Below are 18,207 nucleotides of genomic sequence, written 5' to 3' on the forward strand. Positions count from 1 at the left end.
ATGATACACTTCACCGATTAACAGGAGCACCTTGACGTACTTAGAAAGGTGAAGACAGACAGATATGACAAGGCTTGCTAAATGTATATAAACAGACTTCCTTCACTTTACCTTAGAGATGAATACATGTTTATTTGTTCATTTTAAGTCTTCACATCACCACACTTACCTGGAAATGATAGAAATAAAGTCAATTAGCTGAGAAATAACCAAACATGACCTAAAAGTACATTAAAAGCAGTTTATAATCATAGTAAAGGTAGAACGATAAGAACATTAAGAACATTTCACATCACATCAATTAAAAACCAACACAATTTTACATATGAATTTAAAATCAATACATAATCCCAGAGACAGATTGCCCACAGTTGCCAAAGTCCAGGTGGATGTGGCATGTTGGTAAGGTAAGGTCACGTACATCACAGGCAAGGAAGCAGGATACCTCAAATCTTATATCAACGCAAACTTAGAGGAAATAACAGGAATTTATACTTAAAACTTATAAATGCAAAATGAACACAAAGGAAGAGGAGGAGGAGGAGAAGAAAGAGGAGAATAATTCCATCAGAAGCAGAGAACAAAGGATGAGAGAATGGGTAATCAGCAGTACATACAGGAGGAGGAGGAGGAGGAGGAGGAGGAGGAGGAGGAGGAGGAGGAGGAGGAGGAGGAGGAGGAGGAGGAGGAGGAGGAGGAGGTAGTACTTGTGTTTAACCCCTTGAGTACCATGACATGTTTCCATATTCATTCTGTTTACTATTTTACACAGCTTCGGATACTTATGTGGGAGATTAAAATAGTTAAGTTTCTACACCACTAATCTTTTGACCTCCATAGACTGTTCCTAATGCAAATAAACTTGTCTAATTATACCCAAAACTCACGGTAAAATGCATCTCAATATAAGGGATTAAGTCACAGTATTGATATCCCTGAGCCTGTAAATCTTTAAGGCTTAACAAAATGAATATGGAATCAATTTCAGTGTAAGAGTCTTTTATTCTATCAAGAGGCAGCTTCCCAGTGCTTGAGAGAGGCAAGAAATGTCATTGGACACTAACCTATCCCAGCATTACCTAACCCAACCTTACCTAGCTTGGGTTAAGTTACGTAATGACTGCTAGATAAAGTTAGGTTAGAATGGTGGAGGGTTGGAGGAGGTTTTGGTTGGGTTAAGTTTAGGTTAGGTTAGGTTAAACTAAAGTTAAGTTATAGTTAAGTTAAGTTAAGTTACGTAAGGTTAGAGTTCCTTAGGAGGTATAGACTAATGATTTCTGAGATTTGACTATTAATTTTGTAGGTTCAACTTAATTTCTGAAAATTTTACTTTATTTCTCGAGATTTGGCTACTAATTTTTTAGAGTTTTTGTAGTATTAACGATGGCGCCTATTATAATAACAGCAGCAATAACGTCGCCTATTTTTCGGAGACGAGAGGTGACATTTAACCACATCTTAGCTTCTCACACACAAAAAACCTGCTTTCCCATCAAACCCCAAAGTTTGTTGTGAGCAAGGAACTGAAAACATCAGTAAATGGAGTGGTTTGGTAGTGTTATAGATACCAATAGAGCTGCATGTTTTGTTTTAACACCTACAACACTACTAAAACACTCTCCAATGTAAACCAAACCATCAAAACACCTACAGAACTGACCCCAGAGTATTTTTCAACCTGACCTCACTCTACGACCTTTTATACAACAGCGTGACTTATCTTAACACATATAACACTACCAAAACACTCTCCAATATCAACCAAACCATTAAAACCCTAGAGAATTGACCACAGAGTATCCTTCAATCTGGCCTCACACGACAAAATACCACAGACTTCTTTTATAGAGCTGTATGGCTCGTCTTAATACCCATAACACTACCAAAACACTCTTAAATGTCAACCAAACCATCAAAACATCAACGGAACTGACCCTCCGCAGCCTAGAGTATCCTTCAACCTGACCTTACTCCAAAACCTTCTTTAATAGAGCACCGTATCTTGTCTTAACACCCATAACACTACCAAAACACTCTTAAATGTCCACCAAGCCATCAAAACTCTTAGAGAACTGACCCCAGAGTATTCTTCAACCTGACCTCACTCTACGACCTTTTATACAGCAGCGTGGCTTGTCTAAACACTCATAGCACTACCAAAACACTCTTAAATGTCCACTAAGCCATCAAAACCCCTACAGAATTGACCCCCGAGTATCCTTCAACCTGACCTCACACCAAACCACGGCCTTTAACAGCCAAACGATAATCTGAACCAAACCCAATTAAACTTGTATATTAAAGGCTGCATTCACTCAGTACATTTAAATACTGGGAGGCCGTCAGTGCAGCAGCAAGCAGAGTGTGAGAGGAAGCATAATGGTAAACAGAGTGAGGTAATCTTTGGGAAGGGGGCGGATAAGGCATAGTTATTCACATTTATCACTCATTTAACACTTGTCATCGCCCCAGCCAGCCCACTCACCATGTTCACTGAAGGGCACCACTCCACTGCCTCAGTCGGCGCTGTGATATCGTCGCTACACGAGGACTTTAGTGGAAAATAAGCCAAAAATCAGTGAGTGTCGTGACTTCGGAAGAGATAGAAGAGGTCTTTCTTTGTCACAGCGCTGCCAACCCTCCCGCACCGCTGTCCCAGCAAAACAACTTCTGGCCTTTGATAAAATACACATATATATACACTTTGGTTTTCATATATGTTAAGTGTAAAATTATCGTAACACTATTCTACTAACAATCATCACTTTCGTCTATAGTATTAAAATGTCACTTTCTACTTCCATCATTAAGAAGAAATGTTTGTCTTATTCGTTACCTAATTGAGAAATCTATTAATGTTATCAGTTTTCTTATCTTATTTCATCATTGATTAACTACTAACTCATCACTAATTCAACTTCTATTGTCATACTGCATATATCTAGGTGGAATTTACAATGAGAGCAATATTCGCTGTATTTGTCACACATATATATGAACTTCCTATGAAATAGTACAGTTTTCTTTATGTTATTCCATCTTATTACTGACTTAATAGTAGCAATGACAGTAAAGCAGATCAACTTTCATAAACGTTTCGTCATATCCCGAACACTCATAACAGACAGCAGTGTTTACGTGGTCTTGGCGACAACATTCAGGATGCCGCAAAGAACACCAGAGAACGTGATGATTCATTCCTGACATTGAAAAACACTTCCCATGAGCTTAAAATGTTTCAAAATACGAGCCAACCCGCCCATTTCCTTCCTCTCTTGTTTCCATGGTTACTCTCAATCATGCCCTTTTCTCCTCGTCTTGGAAATGTTGACAGCCTTATAATTCCTTCATCTTAATCCCCTAATGGTTGATCAGTCATTTATATATCATTTTCCCCGATTTTCACTACATTATAATGGAGAGTAGCAAGGAGAGAGGAGCCGGATTCTGAAAGGTTTGCCGGCCTACCATTAGTAAACATGTCGGGGAATCAGCTGGACGCGGCGGCAATGTCACTACCTACACCATGAAGAAGCTCAGGACGGATAAGATAATGGCCACTGTCAACGAATACCTCAAGAAAAGAAATCTAGAGGTACCTTTGTGAGATTCTGGCAGCATGGAGTCCTACTAATCAACATGCACTAATGGAACCATCACATTTTTCCTTCCTTTCCCTCTCATGCTGTGGGAAGGTGGAAATATTGTCGCCTTTACCTGTCCATACCTTGATTTTATAGTGTAATTCCAGGTTGCATGTAATTACTTAAGAGATATAGGCTCTGTAATGAAGTATAACCCCATAATTTATTTCTTAGGTCAAGCATGTCGAATGTAAACTAATGTTAGACTTAATAAGCACTAAAGAGAGTCCACATGGGTTTGATTACTAGTGACGACTTCTTATCTAGATTAGGAGAACCTTATCTAGAATCATGTGGGGCCTCCAACCAAGACAGCTGGTAGAGAGTCCAGAATTATTGCAGTTTCAACCAATACACTACATAACTGCACATTCTCACGGTCTAGATCACACTTCTATGAGCATTTATAACCCCATTTTACCCTATCGGAAAATGGGGTTAGGTTAGGTTAAAACCCCGCTTTCCCAGGAGGTCCCCCAGCTTGTTAGACATTGGGAAAAAGAAATATAAAATACGGTATATTGGTTGAAACTGCAAATTTACCGTGAGTCCACTAGATGATGTGATGGTTGGGTAATGTGGCAGCACCAGGATCACACAAACCACTGCTGTAATACTCTTGAGCAAATGGCAAGACAATACAGTCAGGTTGGCAATCCCAAGTGAAGACCACAGCACAGGGTACAATATTACAATTCAACAACCCAAAGTTAAAAATACAGAATTTGATGAGGTGGGCAGTGCTTCCCTCAAGGCACTTATAGTTTAGCCAAGTCACCACATTAACCCCTTGAGTACCATGATGCATTTCTTTATTAATTTTTTACTATTTGGTGATTTTATACAGCTTCAGAAACTCATGTAGGAGATTAAAATAATGAAGACTGTGGCCATTAATCTTCTAACCTCCATAGACCCTTCCTAATGTCAATAAAGTGGTTTAATCGTACACAAATCTCAAAGTGAATATGTATACCAGTACTGAAAAGATTAATTGCACTACCTTCAGACTCCCTTCCTCTCCTTCACCTGCCTTTTCATGAAGAGGATGAGGACTAGGAAGAGGAAGAGCATAAGAAAATGAGGGAAGCTACAAGAGGCTGTCAGGCCTACACGTGGCAGTCCCTGTATGAGCAAAGCTACTTATCCGTCTATCATCCCCATCCATGTATTTGTCTAATCTTCTATTGACTCACCACTAACATGATTACTGAGTCTGTTCCATTCAGCAACCAGGGAAATGAGGAATGAGTAGGAAGCAGAAAAGGAAGAATCAAGTACGGAGCAGAGAGAAAGAGAGAGTAGAAAAAAATATATATCAAAAGTCAGAAGTCAAAGAGGAGAGAATGAAAAGATTATATAGATACATTTTTTTCTGTTTTCCTATTTTTCTATTATGTCTTCAATGACATCCAAATATGACCTGAGTATGGGTCGTGTGGGGACGTGTCCAGCCTCCAGTGTGGGTTGTGAGGTGTGAGTTCCTAGCCGGACAGAGGCTGAGGACCAGGCTGTCTGTCGAAGGGGGAGAGAAAATAAGGAGTTGAACAATAAGAAGAAAAGTTAGTGAAATACAGAAGATAATAGGAGGATAAAAGTTGGTGAGCAGACCTGATTGTCTTGTTTTATATAAAGTGGTGGTACTGATCTGACCCCATTGCAGACTCCAGCACCAGGGGGCACGGCCAGCGAGTGTCACGCTGGGGTGGTGGGGCTTGTGTCACCCTCCACACCCAACACCTTCACCTTCTCCACCACCTCCACCCACCACTCACAGATTGACCTCCAGTATGTCAGGTCAGTTAAGTCTCCTGCCTTGGTAAGTATCAGATGTGGTAGCAATATAGTTTAGTTGCATCTTGTGTGACTGTGGTCAATTTGCTGGTATATTTTTCATTACCTTCATCTTGTCCAGTCCAGTAATCATAGAAACTACTCTAATGTTGGATCTCCTTTCACTGGTGTTTCTAGTCATTTTGTGCCGGCAGAGTAAATGGTTTGTAATAATTGTATTTTCTGTATTACACTACCCTGTTACTTCAGCTAGTCTCATTTCTATCAATCTCTCCATTATTCTTTATTTCTGACACCTAATTCTCCTCATGGCAATTCCTTGAGTGGCCATCAAAACCAGAAATGTCTCCACCTTTCCCTGTTCCAGCACAGTGAAAGCCTTGTCTCACATCCCTCCTCCTCCAACACTTGCAATGAAAAACTTGGTGTTAGTCTATCTCATTTTGATGATTCCATTCCTTCACTGTGACAGACTCAAGTCCTGGATGATGGACGCCAGTGAGCCATGCCGATCTGAACTGTCCCAGGTGCTGTTTCCGCTGTTCATCCACCTCTACCTGGAGCTGGTGGCTGGCACGGGGCGGCAGACGGCCAGAAAGTTCTTTGGCAAACACTACCAGGTAAAGATTTCTCAGTGTTCTGTTCCTCCATTTAGCTGAACTGGTAAATACTTGTTCTCTTCTATTCCTTGCATTTCACAGTTCATGGATGTTCAGGTTTTTATTTCATGTTGTCTTTCTTTCCAGGTGTTCTTGGTCAACAGAGACTATGAGAGCATCTTGTCACAGGTGCTCACTGCTGCCAATGTTAGTTCATCAGTAGACATGTCAAGTTCTCCTATCATTCAGAATCTCAAGTAGGTGTTTGAGTGACACAGTCAATGGTTTGTCTCACGTTATTAGTGTTATTCTTCTCTCACTCTATCTTTCTTTAAATAGGTTGTGTGATTTGGCTAAACTATTCCAAGTCTTCATTTCCATCTGTCTACATACTGATCTATAGTTTGACAGTATGTGCCCCATCATAACACTCTTTTATACTTCATCCTATTTCTCAAACAAACTATAGTGCACATAGATTGGTACAGTCTTGCCAGGTAGCTGAGTGACACAGCACACTGGCTTCCACTGTTTAGGTTCTCAATCGTAAGTCCCCTGATTTTCAAAGTCCATTAATTATAAAGCTTTGTAAGAAATCAAATCAGAAAACACAAGATTGAGGGACAACAGTTAAAATTACAATAGAAGTGAGTGCAAAACTTTACTCTACTTTTGATCTTGACTGTACTGTACATAGTTAATTAAAAAGAGTTCATTGATAAGTAGAGTTAGGGAAGGAAAGCAACATGACAGTGACAGTATACCTTTGTTAATGATACTGTTGCTTACCTGAGAGTTCCATTGTATTATGTTGTGTGGTGAGGCAGTGGTGCGATCATTGCAGGAGTGGCAAGTACCTGGTGCGTCTCAGTGAGGTCACACTCAACTACTTCCTGCGTTACCTGAAGGCCACAGAGAACCCAACACTGCTGCAGGTGAGTCTTCATAATGCCATCTTGATACTTGTAATCCATAAGTCATTCTATCTACTGGGATTCACTGGGGATTAATAATTGTGTAACTGTACATCTATAGTGACAATGGCTCAAAGGACAACCATTTATTGTGGCCATTTATTATATTCATGGATGGCTGTATGGAGGAGTTAGAGTAGGAAATTATGGGATGGGATGTAGTAGCATATCTTCTCACAGGTGACACTCTTACTGGCTCAGAGTGAAAGGGAACTTCAGAGTGGTGAGTCATTTCCTCAGGGTGTGTGTGAGAGAAACTGAATGCTGGGTAAAGTGACATAATGAGGTTTAGGAGAAGAGTGGAGGTGTGTGACTTCAGAACATCTTACAGGGTTTGTGTGCCAGCTGTAGGGAGGTGTGGGGTGCTTAAGAGAGGAGGGGGAGTAGGAGTGAGGGAGTGTATCTAGGAACAGTGCTGGGCAAACAAGGTGAGGTGCATGAAGATGTAAGAGCGAGAGAGGGTTGTGACTGGGAGATGTGTCTGTGGATGTAAAGAGAGATGTAAGGAATATTGTTTTGCTGACTTAGATATAAAAAACATGGACATGGAATGAGGCACAACAATGAAGAGCGTGTGGTGTGGAAGTAAGGTATCTGAGATGGGCATGTGGAGTGACAAGAGAAAAGTTGCCAGGGCCACACCTCACTACTCCATCAGGTCCTGTAGGAAGTGACAGCTCCTGTTCTCTTTGCTTCAGATCTTCAACACGTACATAGAGGTGGAGGTTGACGACTCTGGCGCAGGCAGCTCTGGTGCCATCTTCCGTACTCCAGACAACCACTCTGGGGCGTCCAACGGCCTGGTTAACGGACACACGCCAGAGTCCATGACATCGGAAACACTGGCGGCCTCAGCGGACGGCATGGACTGCACTCAGGAGGAGCTGCAGAAGGTGAAGGATGCAATAGCCCGCCTGAAGTCGGCCCAGCCCGTGCCACCGTCACTGTGCGTGTATTCCGTGTCTAACGCTTACAACGGCCTCAGCTGTGCCTGTGTCAACTCTGATGGAAGTCTGTTGTCGTGTGGCTTTGAGGACAGTGTTGTGAAACTGTGGAAGTTGACCGCTCCAGTGCATAATGTAGGGTTCAGGCAAAAGACCTTCACAGTGGGGCCCCGCGGTGGCACCTCCCACACCCTACTGGCATGCGACGCCTCGCGCATCGAGGACGACGGCGATGGAGCCGCTGAGGAGGAGGAGGCCGTGGCCGAGGCCAGGAACGGTGCCCGGAGAAGGAACCGTGGAGGGGAACTGTTTGCCCTGCGGGGCCACCAGGGACCAGTGATGGACACATGCTTCACCCATGACTCCTCACACCTGCTGTCCGTCAGTGAGGACACCACCATGAGGCTTTGGAACCTGGAGAGTGGCCAGGCTGTGGCACTGTACCGTGGCCACACCTACCCCGTGTGGTGTGTGACCGCCTCACCACTCACCATGCACGTGGCCACTGGTTCGTACGACACAACTGCCAGGATATGGGCCACGGACTACACCTACCCGCTGCGCACCCTGGCCGGCCACACACAGTCTGTGGACTGCGTGGCCTTCCACTCCAATGGAACCTACCTGGCCACTGGCTCCTGCGACCGCACGGTGCGCCTGTGGCAAGTGATGGACGGGGACGTGGCCCGCGTCCTCGTCCACCACAAGGCTCCCGTCAGTGCTCTCGCCTTCTCTCCTAATGGAAAGTAAGTGTTGCGCACATTCCATCACTGCACTACACTGCTGTCTCACACAGCATTCCTCCACCAGAACTTCCTGTCACACACAGGCAAGGCAGGGAGGCTTGCTGTGCCATGCTCTGTGCTGCTGTGATGGTAACCTTCAATAAGCTTTACTGAGTGAGTCCCAGTGAGCAAGATGAGTAAGAGGTCACCACTGTCTCCGCAGGTACCTGGCCTCGGGCAGCGAGGACGGGGCGGTGCTGGTGTGGGACCTGGCAGCAGGCCGAGTGCTGACCGACCTTGGAGGGACAGACAGCAGCACCGGCAGCACAGAGACCTCAGAGCACCTGGACCCCATAGCCAGCCTGTGCTGGTCTGCTGATTCGGCACTCTTGGTGTCAGCCTCCACAGACGGTTGCGTTCGTTCCAGCCACTTCAGGCAGACCACGATAAGGTGGGCTGACCACAACACTGTCACTAATGTACAATGTGTACCAGTTCAGTGTTTGTGAGATCAGACTAGCAGTTCTGAGTAACATATTTTCTTACATAATTGTATTCAACACAAAATATCACTGTCATACAGAAGCAGCCTGTTTCACAATGTGCCCTTTCACTAGTCTCATTTACATACCTATCTGTCAGTAAATTACAGCAAATACCACAGTCAATCACAACAAAAAAATTTTATTCATAGACAACCACTGAACATCCTACTTATACATGACTACCATAACCATTAAACTTCCTACAGACACTACATCACCTCTTAACCCCTTCAGTACTGGGACATACTTTTACCTGAGATTTGTATACAGTTAGACCATTTTATTGACATTAGGAAGGATCTATAGTAAGGTCAGAAGTTTAACAGCCAGCTTTCACTATTTTAATCCCCCACATAAAGTTTCTGAAGCTGTATAAAATCACCAAATAGTAAGCAGAATAAATCTGGAAACACGTCATGCTACTGAAAGGATTAACACTGTGTTTCTCCCCAGTGATGGCAGCAGCGGATGGGAGCTGAGTGAGGTGCGGCAGGTGGTGTGTGGCGCCGGTACAAATGGAGGTGTTGGAGGCGGACAGCTGCTTCACACCTCCCTCACCTGTCATAATTACCTCACAGCCGTCACTGCCCTCGACGTAGAGAGATAAAACTGTGTCTCTTGTTCTCTTTTTCCCCCTTTTTCTCTCTTCCATTCTCATTCTCCCTTTTTTTTTTATCCATTCTTCTCTTTAATTATTTGTTTTCATTGTTCTCCTATCCTTTCTTTTTCTTCCATTCTCCTTCTCTTCCCTTTTTTACGTATGTATTCTTTTCTTTGTTTTCTTTCATCTTTTCTCTTCATCTTCTTTTCTTGTTTCCATCTTCCTCTTTTCTTTGTCTTTTACCTTCTCCTCTTGGTTCTTTTATTTGTCTTCACTTCACTTTAGTGCTCTCCCTTTATCCTTTCTTTTTTATTTTTTCCTATCATATTTTTAAGATTCACATCTCATCATCATGTTTTCTATACCCTCATCTATTTTTTTGTTTTCTCATCTCTTAATAATTATGCTTATTTTCTCTATTTAAAGCTTATCTCTGTATTAAAAACATCATAACTACTTTTATGTCTCTTCCTAATTGAGTCTCTGTTGAACTACTGCTCCTTTGCTAATTCATAAAATCAACTCTTTAAAATCTAGTATGCCTTTACATTTCCTCTTCTCTTTAAAGCCAACCTCTCTGAGCATCTCCCTTCCTCCTCCTCCTCCTCCTCCTTTGCTAATTCATAAATCAATCCCTCTTTTAAAAATTTACTATGATATCTTTACATTTTCTCCCCTTCTCACCTTGTCTTACTAAGCATTCTTCCTTCCTTCCTTCTCATCTTGCCCTCCCAGATAGTGTTGTGTTGAGGTGGGCACAGCAGTTCGCCTCTCTATCAGTGCTTCATACATATGCAATCCAGTACATATTCATGATGTAATATTAATTTGTTCTTATACTTAAGGTCTGATCTCTGAAAATGCTCAAAAGTGGATGAAAAAAAAGAAAAAAGGTTGAAAAGAATTAAGAAACAAGGATTATCTCTAATTTATGTAGCTTTTTTTTATGAATTAAGATGATTTGTGTTTTACTGAGGAAATGTCAATAATGGTTCTTACTGGCCTCGCTTTTAAAGGTGGAAGAAAGGAGTAACTGCATCAGAAGAGTTGAATATAAGTTAATGGACAAATGGAAGAGAGTTATTGAAAGTGGTGTGAGAGTGAGAGTGGATGTTTTAGATGTGAAAGGGAAGTTTTGAGAAGAAATATACGGAAGCAGTATTGGTTGTGATGTGTTGCTGGGCAGGTTAAGTACACCATTCTAAAATGTTTACATAGGAATGGTAGAAAGTGAGACAACTAGAGTGTACTTGAGTATTGGTAGGCTTAGTGGGTGGAAGAGAGCACCCTCCAGTGAAATGGACAGGACAACAGCATAATTCAGTACATACAAGGACAACAATAAATGGAGACCTGCTGCAGGCAAGTCACCAGATATAGAGACAAGAATGACAGTAATACATTTTCTTCCACTTATTAAGAGTCCCATAAAAATGTAGTTTTACTATATATTTTTTATATTTACCATGAGTTCACCGCTGTTTGCTTCATTTTGTTCATATTTAAATATTACAATTTCATCATATGACAAAAACTTGTCCTGGCTGACTAAAGCACTGTAGCAAGCCGAGTTGTACAAATGTTCTTGGTACAATACAATATTATGTGTATTTTCTTACATCCATCCCCAAACTTGTTTTCATTTACCCTTTATTGCTGCAATACAAACAAGAAACAAGAAGGCATGATTTGCACACAGTTATTTAGGTCACAAGACAAGGCATGACAATGGTTTACCTGTCACTGTTGGTGGATGGAACACTGCCAGCTGCCAAGACTACAGGGGACTGTAACAGTGCCCTTCTTACTAACCTGTGCTCCTATTGAAAACTCCAAGCTACCAAATCAGTAAGAGCAAATCCATACTTACCTTTCCTTTCACAAACCACAAATTTCCACAGTACTCATTCCATCATTGAACAAACACTATGGACCATCACCCATTCCTTCTATATAATCTCAAACTTACCCATTAATTTATGAAGACAAAAGCAGAGAAAATGATTACAAAACTTTTATATTCTCCATCCCAATCTAACTACTCCACTTACCTAAGCCTTCCACATCAAATCTTGCTCCCAGACACCACCTGTAATGCCACCCCATGTGTTTCTTCCACCTCCACTCACTGATCTAAGCACAGGAGGCTCATCACAGTAGTGGTTCAGGTGGCAACAAGGCACAGTCACAATAGGGAGCCAAAAGGAAATGTCAACCTTGCTTCCACACACTTCATATTGCTTTCCTCAACACACAAAGACTCTGACTATTAAATACAAAAGATTCAAAATTTTTCTCTGCATAAACAATAATAATATTTATCAGTATGCCACGGGAAATCATATAATGTGAAAAAGAACAATCCATGAGTCTCAGTTTGTGTGGAAGCAGAGTGACACCATCCCTTGTGCTCCCTATTTCACCAAGACTCCCAGCTAAACTTAAGGAAGGGATTTCATAAGACACGTTACCCCACATTAATTTATTGGCAATGTGATGAAAAATTACTATAGAGAACACTGAGCTATATCTCCACTCAGCTGTTTTATTTTCCCAGGGGTTATATTTTGATATAAATATAGATTCCTTATATACAAATATACACAGTCAAAACAATTCAGTGTAAACAATCCAAAAGATAAACCCAATGAAGTATAGCTAAGGTCCTTAAAGTAATAGATTTAAGCATATGAACCGAAAAGTCGTCTTAATCTTAGATGGAAAAGAATTGGTGAATGTGTGCGTTTAGCCGTGTGTTGAGCGTCCGTGAGAGAGTGGTCAGGGGCAGGTCCAGGGGGAGAGGAAGGGTACAGTAGGTCCGGGTCTGGGTCTGGTCCGTGCCGCTGGGCACCTCACTAACCCATTCGAATGGACTGGATGATCTGGAACACGGCTGGAAAAAGATAACACAACGGTTAACTTTTAATTTTACTCATAGCTTGTACAAAATGGGACAAAATAAGGCTTAGGAGTTACAAATAGAGTAGAATACAGCATATACATCATGCTTAGTTGTGAAATTAACGTATCTAAATTAACTTTTCTTCTTCCCTAACTTATGTGTTTTGTAGTCCTTGGCCAACCTCCTTTACATAATATAGAAATACAAATACATGAGTGAGGTGGTGCCACTGTGGTACAGTAGCATCACATGCTTTGGGATTGAGTCCTGGCCACAGTCCGAGTGTAGGAAGGACTTTCTTATTCGGGGTAATGGTTCCCTAGAGGGTGGGCTTTCAGATAGGAGATGCTCCAAGAAGTACCTCCTTTAGCCTATAGATTCCCATGAAAACCCCAGTATATAAAAAAAGGCATACCATACATGTAAACTTGGGCACTGAAATATGATGGCACAGTGGGAAAAACTCAAGTTATGGAACACAAAAAGTATAAAGATGACCAACTAAAAAAAAAAAAAAAAAAAAAAAAAAAAAAAAATCAACACACCATGAAATAAAACCCCTATCATATGAAAAGTAAGGATCAGAATAAAGCAAAAAACAAAAATATGAGAAGAGTAAATTCTTGGTGAAAGCTGATCACCTTGAAGTAATTTAAACAAGTGAAGCAAGGACAAGGAGAGAGAGAGAGAGAGAGAGAGAGAGAGAGAGAGAGAGAGAGAGAGAGAGAGAGAGAGAGAGAGAGAGAATTACTGGTTTATTAATATGTATGAAGTTGTAAAAAAATAAACATATTGAGAAATGTGTGTGTGTGTGTGTGTGTGTGTGTGTGTGTGTGTGTGTGTGTGTGTGTGTGTGTGTGTGTGTGAGTGATACAGGTGCAGGTGTGAAAGGGACCACCTGTGACAGTGCGCAGTAAGTGGTGGGTTGATAGCACAGATAGAGGTTAGTGGGGAATGAGAAGACTGGTGGAAGCAGGAAATCTTAACTCCCCTGTGAGTCAAGGTCACACAAAGTTCAGTGAGAGCTTAACCTTTTGAGACACACAGACACACAGTGAATAGATGCTGAGATTTAAAATGTAAAGATAAGGCACAAAAAAATAAATAGATAGATAACACGAGACAGACACTTTATAGCAACTTTTTAGATAGCAACAAGCACAAAGAGACATAACAAATAGAAACATAGCAAAATGAACAACGAGAAAGGAAACAAGTAAACAAAGATAAATTGTTGGATAAAACATAGGAAGTGACACATTACTAGACAAGATAGATAGATATACACATAGAAAATTAAAATATGCTGTAGATAGTAAAAAAAATATTATTACATGTGTGATTATGTAGCTTCATATCTTTAACCCCCTTCAGTATCACGACACATTTCCATATTCATTCTGCTTACTATTTAGTGATTTAACAGAGCTTCAGAAACTTACGTGGGGATTAAAATAGTGGAGACAGTGGCTATTAATCTTCTGACCCCCACAGACCCTTCCTATTGTCAAGAAAATTTTTAATTGTGGAAAAAAAATAAATTAATTAATAATAAATAAAAAAAAAAAAAAAAAAAAAAAAAAACTCAAGGTAAAAATGTGTCCCAGTACTAAAGGATTAAAGGTTTTGTAATGCAGGGTAAACATAATATGGGAAGAGAACATATGGCAGACAGTAATGAACTTCCTATCAGCCAGACAACCTTGACGGCAAAGGACATTACTCAAGCCTGTTTCTGTTCAGTTATCTCACGCACTGATAACACCACATGTCCTTAGGAAATATAATGTGTTTTGTTCCATTTCCCCTCCTTTTCTCTCTCTCTCTTTATATTTTTTTTTACATGAAAGGAAGGTTAATCATTTACAACCACACATATACTTAAAGATTGTAATGTGTGTTTTATTTCCTTTCCCTGTTTCTTTTTTTTTTTTTTTTTTTTTACAGGAAGATTAACACCACATGACATTATGACATTTACAACTACACACATACCCAAGAACTATAATATTTGTTCTCTTTCCTTTCCTTTCCTTCTTTCTTTTGCTTTTCTTTTTTACATGGAAAGATTGGCCAAGAGCTACAAGTATGTGAAAAAGAATAAAAGACTGGTTTAATTTGCAGCCTAAATATTTCTCTTTGTAAAAACTAAATACACTGCTGGATTCTCAACACATCTTTTTGTTTTTTTGTATAAACATTGAAAGTTTAACCACAAAAATCTGAATACAGTGATTCTTAGTTACTGAATTTTCAAGATGTGAAAAGGAAGAAAAAAATCATGAACACACACACACACAGAACTTACCTGAACCACACACCACAAAGATGAACAATCCCAGCAGCCACGGACCGACAGGATAGTTGTCTTCCTCTGATTTCTGAAATGAGACAAGAAAACACCATCAATTATAACTGAAAAATGTCTACAATTAATTCAAAGCCAATCAAAACCTCATGTACTTTTTCTTCCTTCTTTTCTGAAACAAGACAAGGAAACACACCAATTAAAACTGAAAATACATGTTATACAACTAATTAAAAGACAATCAAAATTTCATAGACGTTTTTTCTTTTCTTTTTTATATGTAGAAGAGGAAAAATTGACCAAGGGTAACAAAAAAATGAAGAAAAGGGCCCACTCAGATGCCAGTCCCTGAACATGACCGAGAGAGTTAACAAACAGGTAATTAAAACCTGGATGAGAAAAATAAAAACTTGGAACTTAGATACTGCAATAATATCAACCAGAAATATAACCACACCACACAGCATCACAAGCCAGCCTAACCCTATCAAATCCTGGACGATCACAAACACAAAATTCTTCAGATCTACATACATAACATCACTAGCTACACCATACGACCATTAAGCACTGTGGGTGTGTGGTGATGGTTTCAATTCAGCACTACTCCTTCAAAATAATGCAAAATCACCAAACATAACATAACTCAAAATTCTTCAGTTTTACACATATATCATTCTAACTTCACCATATGACCATTTCGCCTCTAAATAACCATAGTCGGTGTATGGAGATGGTTTCATTTCAACACTATTCCTTCAAAGTAATGCAAAATGGGCAGTGTGACATGAAAAATCACCAAACAACTCAAAATTCTTCAGTTTTACGCATATATCATTCTAACTTCACCATATGACCATTTCGTCTCTAAATTAGCACTGTGGGTATATGGTAACAGTTTCAATTTAGCACTACTTCAAAATAATGCAATATGGGCAGTGTGACATGAAAAATCACCAAACATATTACTTACCTCATATTTACTTTAATCTAGCTTTCTTATAGTACTCCAGTCTAACTAATATGTGTGGTAGACTTCAAATTATCCATAGAGGTTAATAGTTGGTTAGAATTCAGTCATTTCCAGGCAAAACAAGGCAATATGGATAGTGTAGAATGTATCTAACAATTAACATTGTTCTGACCCCAAATTTCTCAAAATATATCCATCTTATAATGTTCAAATCTTGCCAAAACATGTATTAGTCTTTATATTAACGATAGAGGTGAATATTAAGTGTTAGAACCTCGTACTTTCTCCCAAATCTAAGACAATATGGGTGGATAGAAATGTAGGTTTTGGTAAACATACTTCTAAACCCAAATTTCTTACAACTAACCCATCTAATAGTACTCCAATTAACCATGAGTATGTGAAAATTTATATATTAGCCATAGAAGTGCATGATAAGAGTCAAAATCCCGTACTTTCTTCTCAAAACAAGACATTACGGGTGCAACATGCACGAGGAACCAGGAAAGACATTTAAAAACACAAAAATTCGTATATCTACACAATAAACACCACTACCATCTTATCAAATCATGAATAAGTCTTTAATTCCACCCTTGAAACAGTTAATAGGCCCTAAATCCCTGTAGTTCAGCGGTAAATTGGGGCCATATGGGCGAAGTGTCACATTGGACTAGCAAGCAACACACCCTCTGCCGTCCACGTCACCTGCACTCACCGTGGTCTTGGGGACATTGCCTCTCTGCGTCACGTTCTTGGCCGCCTTGTCGTTGGCGAGTCTCATGCGCTGCTTAGGGGCCATGGTGGTGTGGGGACTCTAAAGGTAAATACTGGAGAGGAAGGAAATAGGACCAGCCGATGAGTGGCAAGAAGCAGGACTGTCTCTCAGCTGTCAGGCCGCGCGACGCCTCCTCCTCTTCAGCCCTCCGCCTCGTAAACAAGTTCTCATATATAAGAGCGCTCATTATTTTACTTATTTACCGCGTTTTTTATTCTTATTCATATCAGAGTTGTGGTTTATGAATTTTGTTAATATTTCTCTTCATTTTTTAGCATTACTACAGCCATTTAAGGAGAATCATCAATAATGTTGGAGTTTTAATATTTAGTATTTTATCCATTATAACGCTATCCTATCTAGTGTAAAAATATCCAAATAAATCAGGGATATTTTTATCATATAAAAACTGCAAGGATTATCAATGCATCTCATCTATTGAAATACACTCATAATTGATAACCAATAGAATGCTTCTAAGTTGTTCATAGCTCAATAACAACATTGTGTGATATATATTACATTACTTTGTCATCTACTGACCACTATTCACAAAGTATATCATCATTATTATTATAAGTCATCCATAATATAAATGTTAAGTGTTAGAAAATGCAATTGAATTGGAAAAATCACACCATTAATCTGCATCTGAATATCATTGATATATTATTAATGAGAAATAAATGCTGAAAGTAATGATACTTTTTAGACACGTGTAGGCACCGTGTCATATTCCTCCGCGCCACGTCTGTTTGACTCTTCACACTAGCGGTTTGTACCGCGCGGTTCAAACCATAGTGGTGATATTTTAGTACAAGTCAAGGGAGCTGTTCAGTTCACATGACCGTGTAATTTTCCCGATACACCTCGACCCACCGCGGATCCGCAGCGGGAGGAAAACTTTGCGGCTGTGTGTAAACAGCTCGGGCTCCATTGATGTATTATAATATTACCACCGCTGTTTGAACCGTTCGGGACAGACCACTAATGTTAAAAGAGCTTTATGAATTTGTAAAGGCATTCAAAATAATCTTCCGGAAACTCGCAACTTGACGGGAACTTTGTACTGCCTCTCTCTGCCTCGACCACCTGACAGCTGGGCGATGAGCGAAGGCCGTGGTTGAGCAAGGCCTCGACCCCAAAGAAGCTTCAGTGGTGGTTTGTTTTGATTGAGTTTTCTATGATTTTTAAAGACAAACTTGTCTAATAAGAAAAACAGTTGGAAATAGAAAATTAGAGTGTATAAGTGACGGAAAATATAGGAAGACAATAAAATAAGTAAAATAAACAACAGGATATTACCATGATAGAATTTAGGTAATACAATCACTAATATAGAGGACATGCACGATTTTTTTCTTATCTATGAAATTAACAAGACATGTATAAAACAATTATTAGGTAGCACGCAATGACT

The 18,207-nt window shown here is 40.1% G+C and overlaps 3 protein-coding genes across 4 annotated transcripts in view; 1 reads left to right on the forward strand and 2 right to left on the reverse strand.

Moving 5' to 3' along the window:
• The window catches only part of LOC123507374 (protein brunelleschi-like), a 36,821-nt gene extending 34,185 nt beyond the window's left edge, over positions 1 to 2,636 (reverse strand). For both annotated transcript variants that reach the window (XR_006675646.1, XM_045260170.1), the window contains exon 1: positions 2,486 to 2,636. The gene's annotated coding sequence lies outside the window, so the exon portion shown is untranslated. The remainder of the gene's footprint in view (positions 1 to 2,485) is intronic.
• An 802-nt stretch (positions 2,637 to 3,438) lies between these two features.
• On the forward strand, positions 3,439 to 11,458 carry LOC123507412 (TAF5-like RNA polymerase II p300/CBP-associated factor-associated factor 65 kDa subunit 5L). The gene is made up of 8 exons (XM_045260240.1): positions 3,439 to 3,595; positions 5,308 to 5,441; positions 5,911 to 6,058; positions 6,185 to 6,294; positions 6,882 to 6,972; positions 7,710 to 8,701; positions 8,904 to 9,131; positions 9,679 to 11,458. Exons 1-8 carry the CDS (start codon positions 3,527 to 3,529, stop codon positions 9,830 to 9,832), a joined length of 1,926 nt encoding a protein of 641 aa, XP_045116175.1. The 5' UTR covers positions 3,439 to 3,526; the 3' UTR covers positions 9,833 to 11,458.
• Positions 11,459 to 12,293: 835 nt separating this feature from the next.
• Positions 12,294 to 16,926, reverse strand: LOC123507414 (stress-associated endoplasmic reticulum protein 2-like). The gene is made up of 3 exons (XM_045260244.1): positions 16,728 to 16,926; positions 15,037 to 15,109; positions 12,294 to 12,719 (listed from the first exon to the last, which is right to left on the reverse strand). The coding sequence occupies exons 1-3, from the start codon at positions 16,809 to 16,811 to the stop codon at positions 12,682 to 12,684; spliced, it is 195 nt and encodes a 64-aa protein (XP_045116179.1). The 5' UTR covers positions 16,812 to 16,926; the 3' UTR covers positions 12,294 to 12,681.
• Between the last annotated feature and the right edge of the window lie 1,281 nt (positions 16,927 to 18,207).

The sequence above is a fragment of the Portunus trituberculatus genome, chromosome 22, assembly GCF_017591435.1.
Source record: "Portunus trituberculatus isolate SZX2019 chromosome 22, ASM1759143v1, whole genome shotgun sequence".
NCBI lineage: Eukaryota > Metazoa > Arthropoda > Malacostraca > Decapoda > Portunidae > Portunus > Portunus trituberculatus.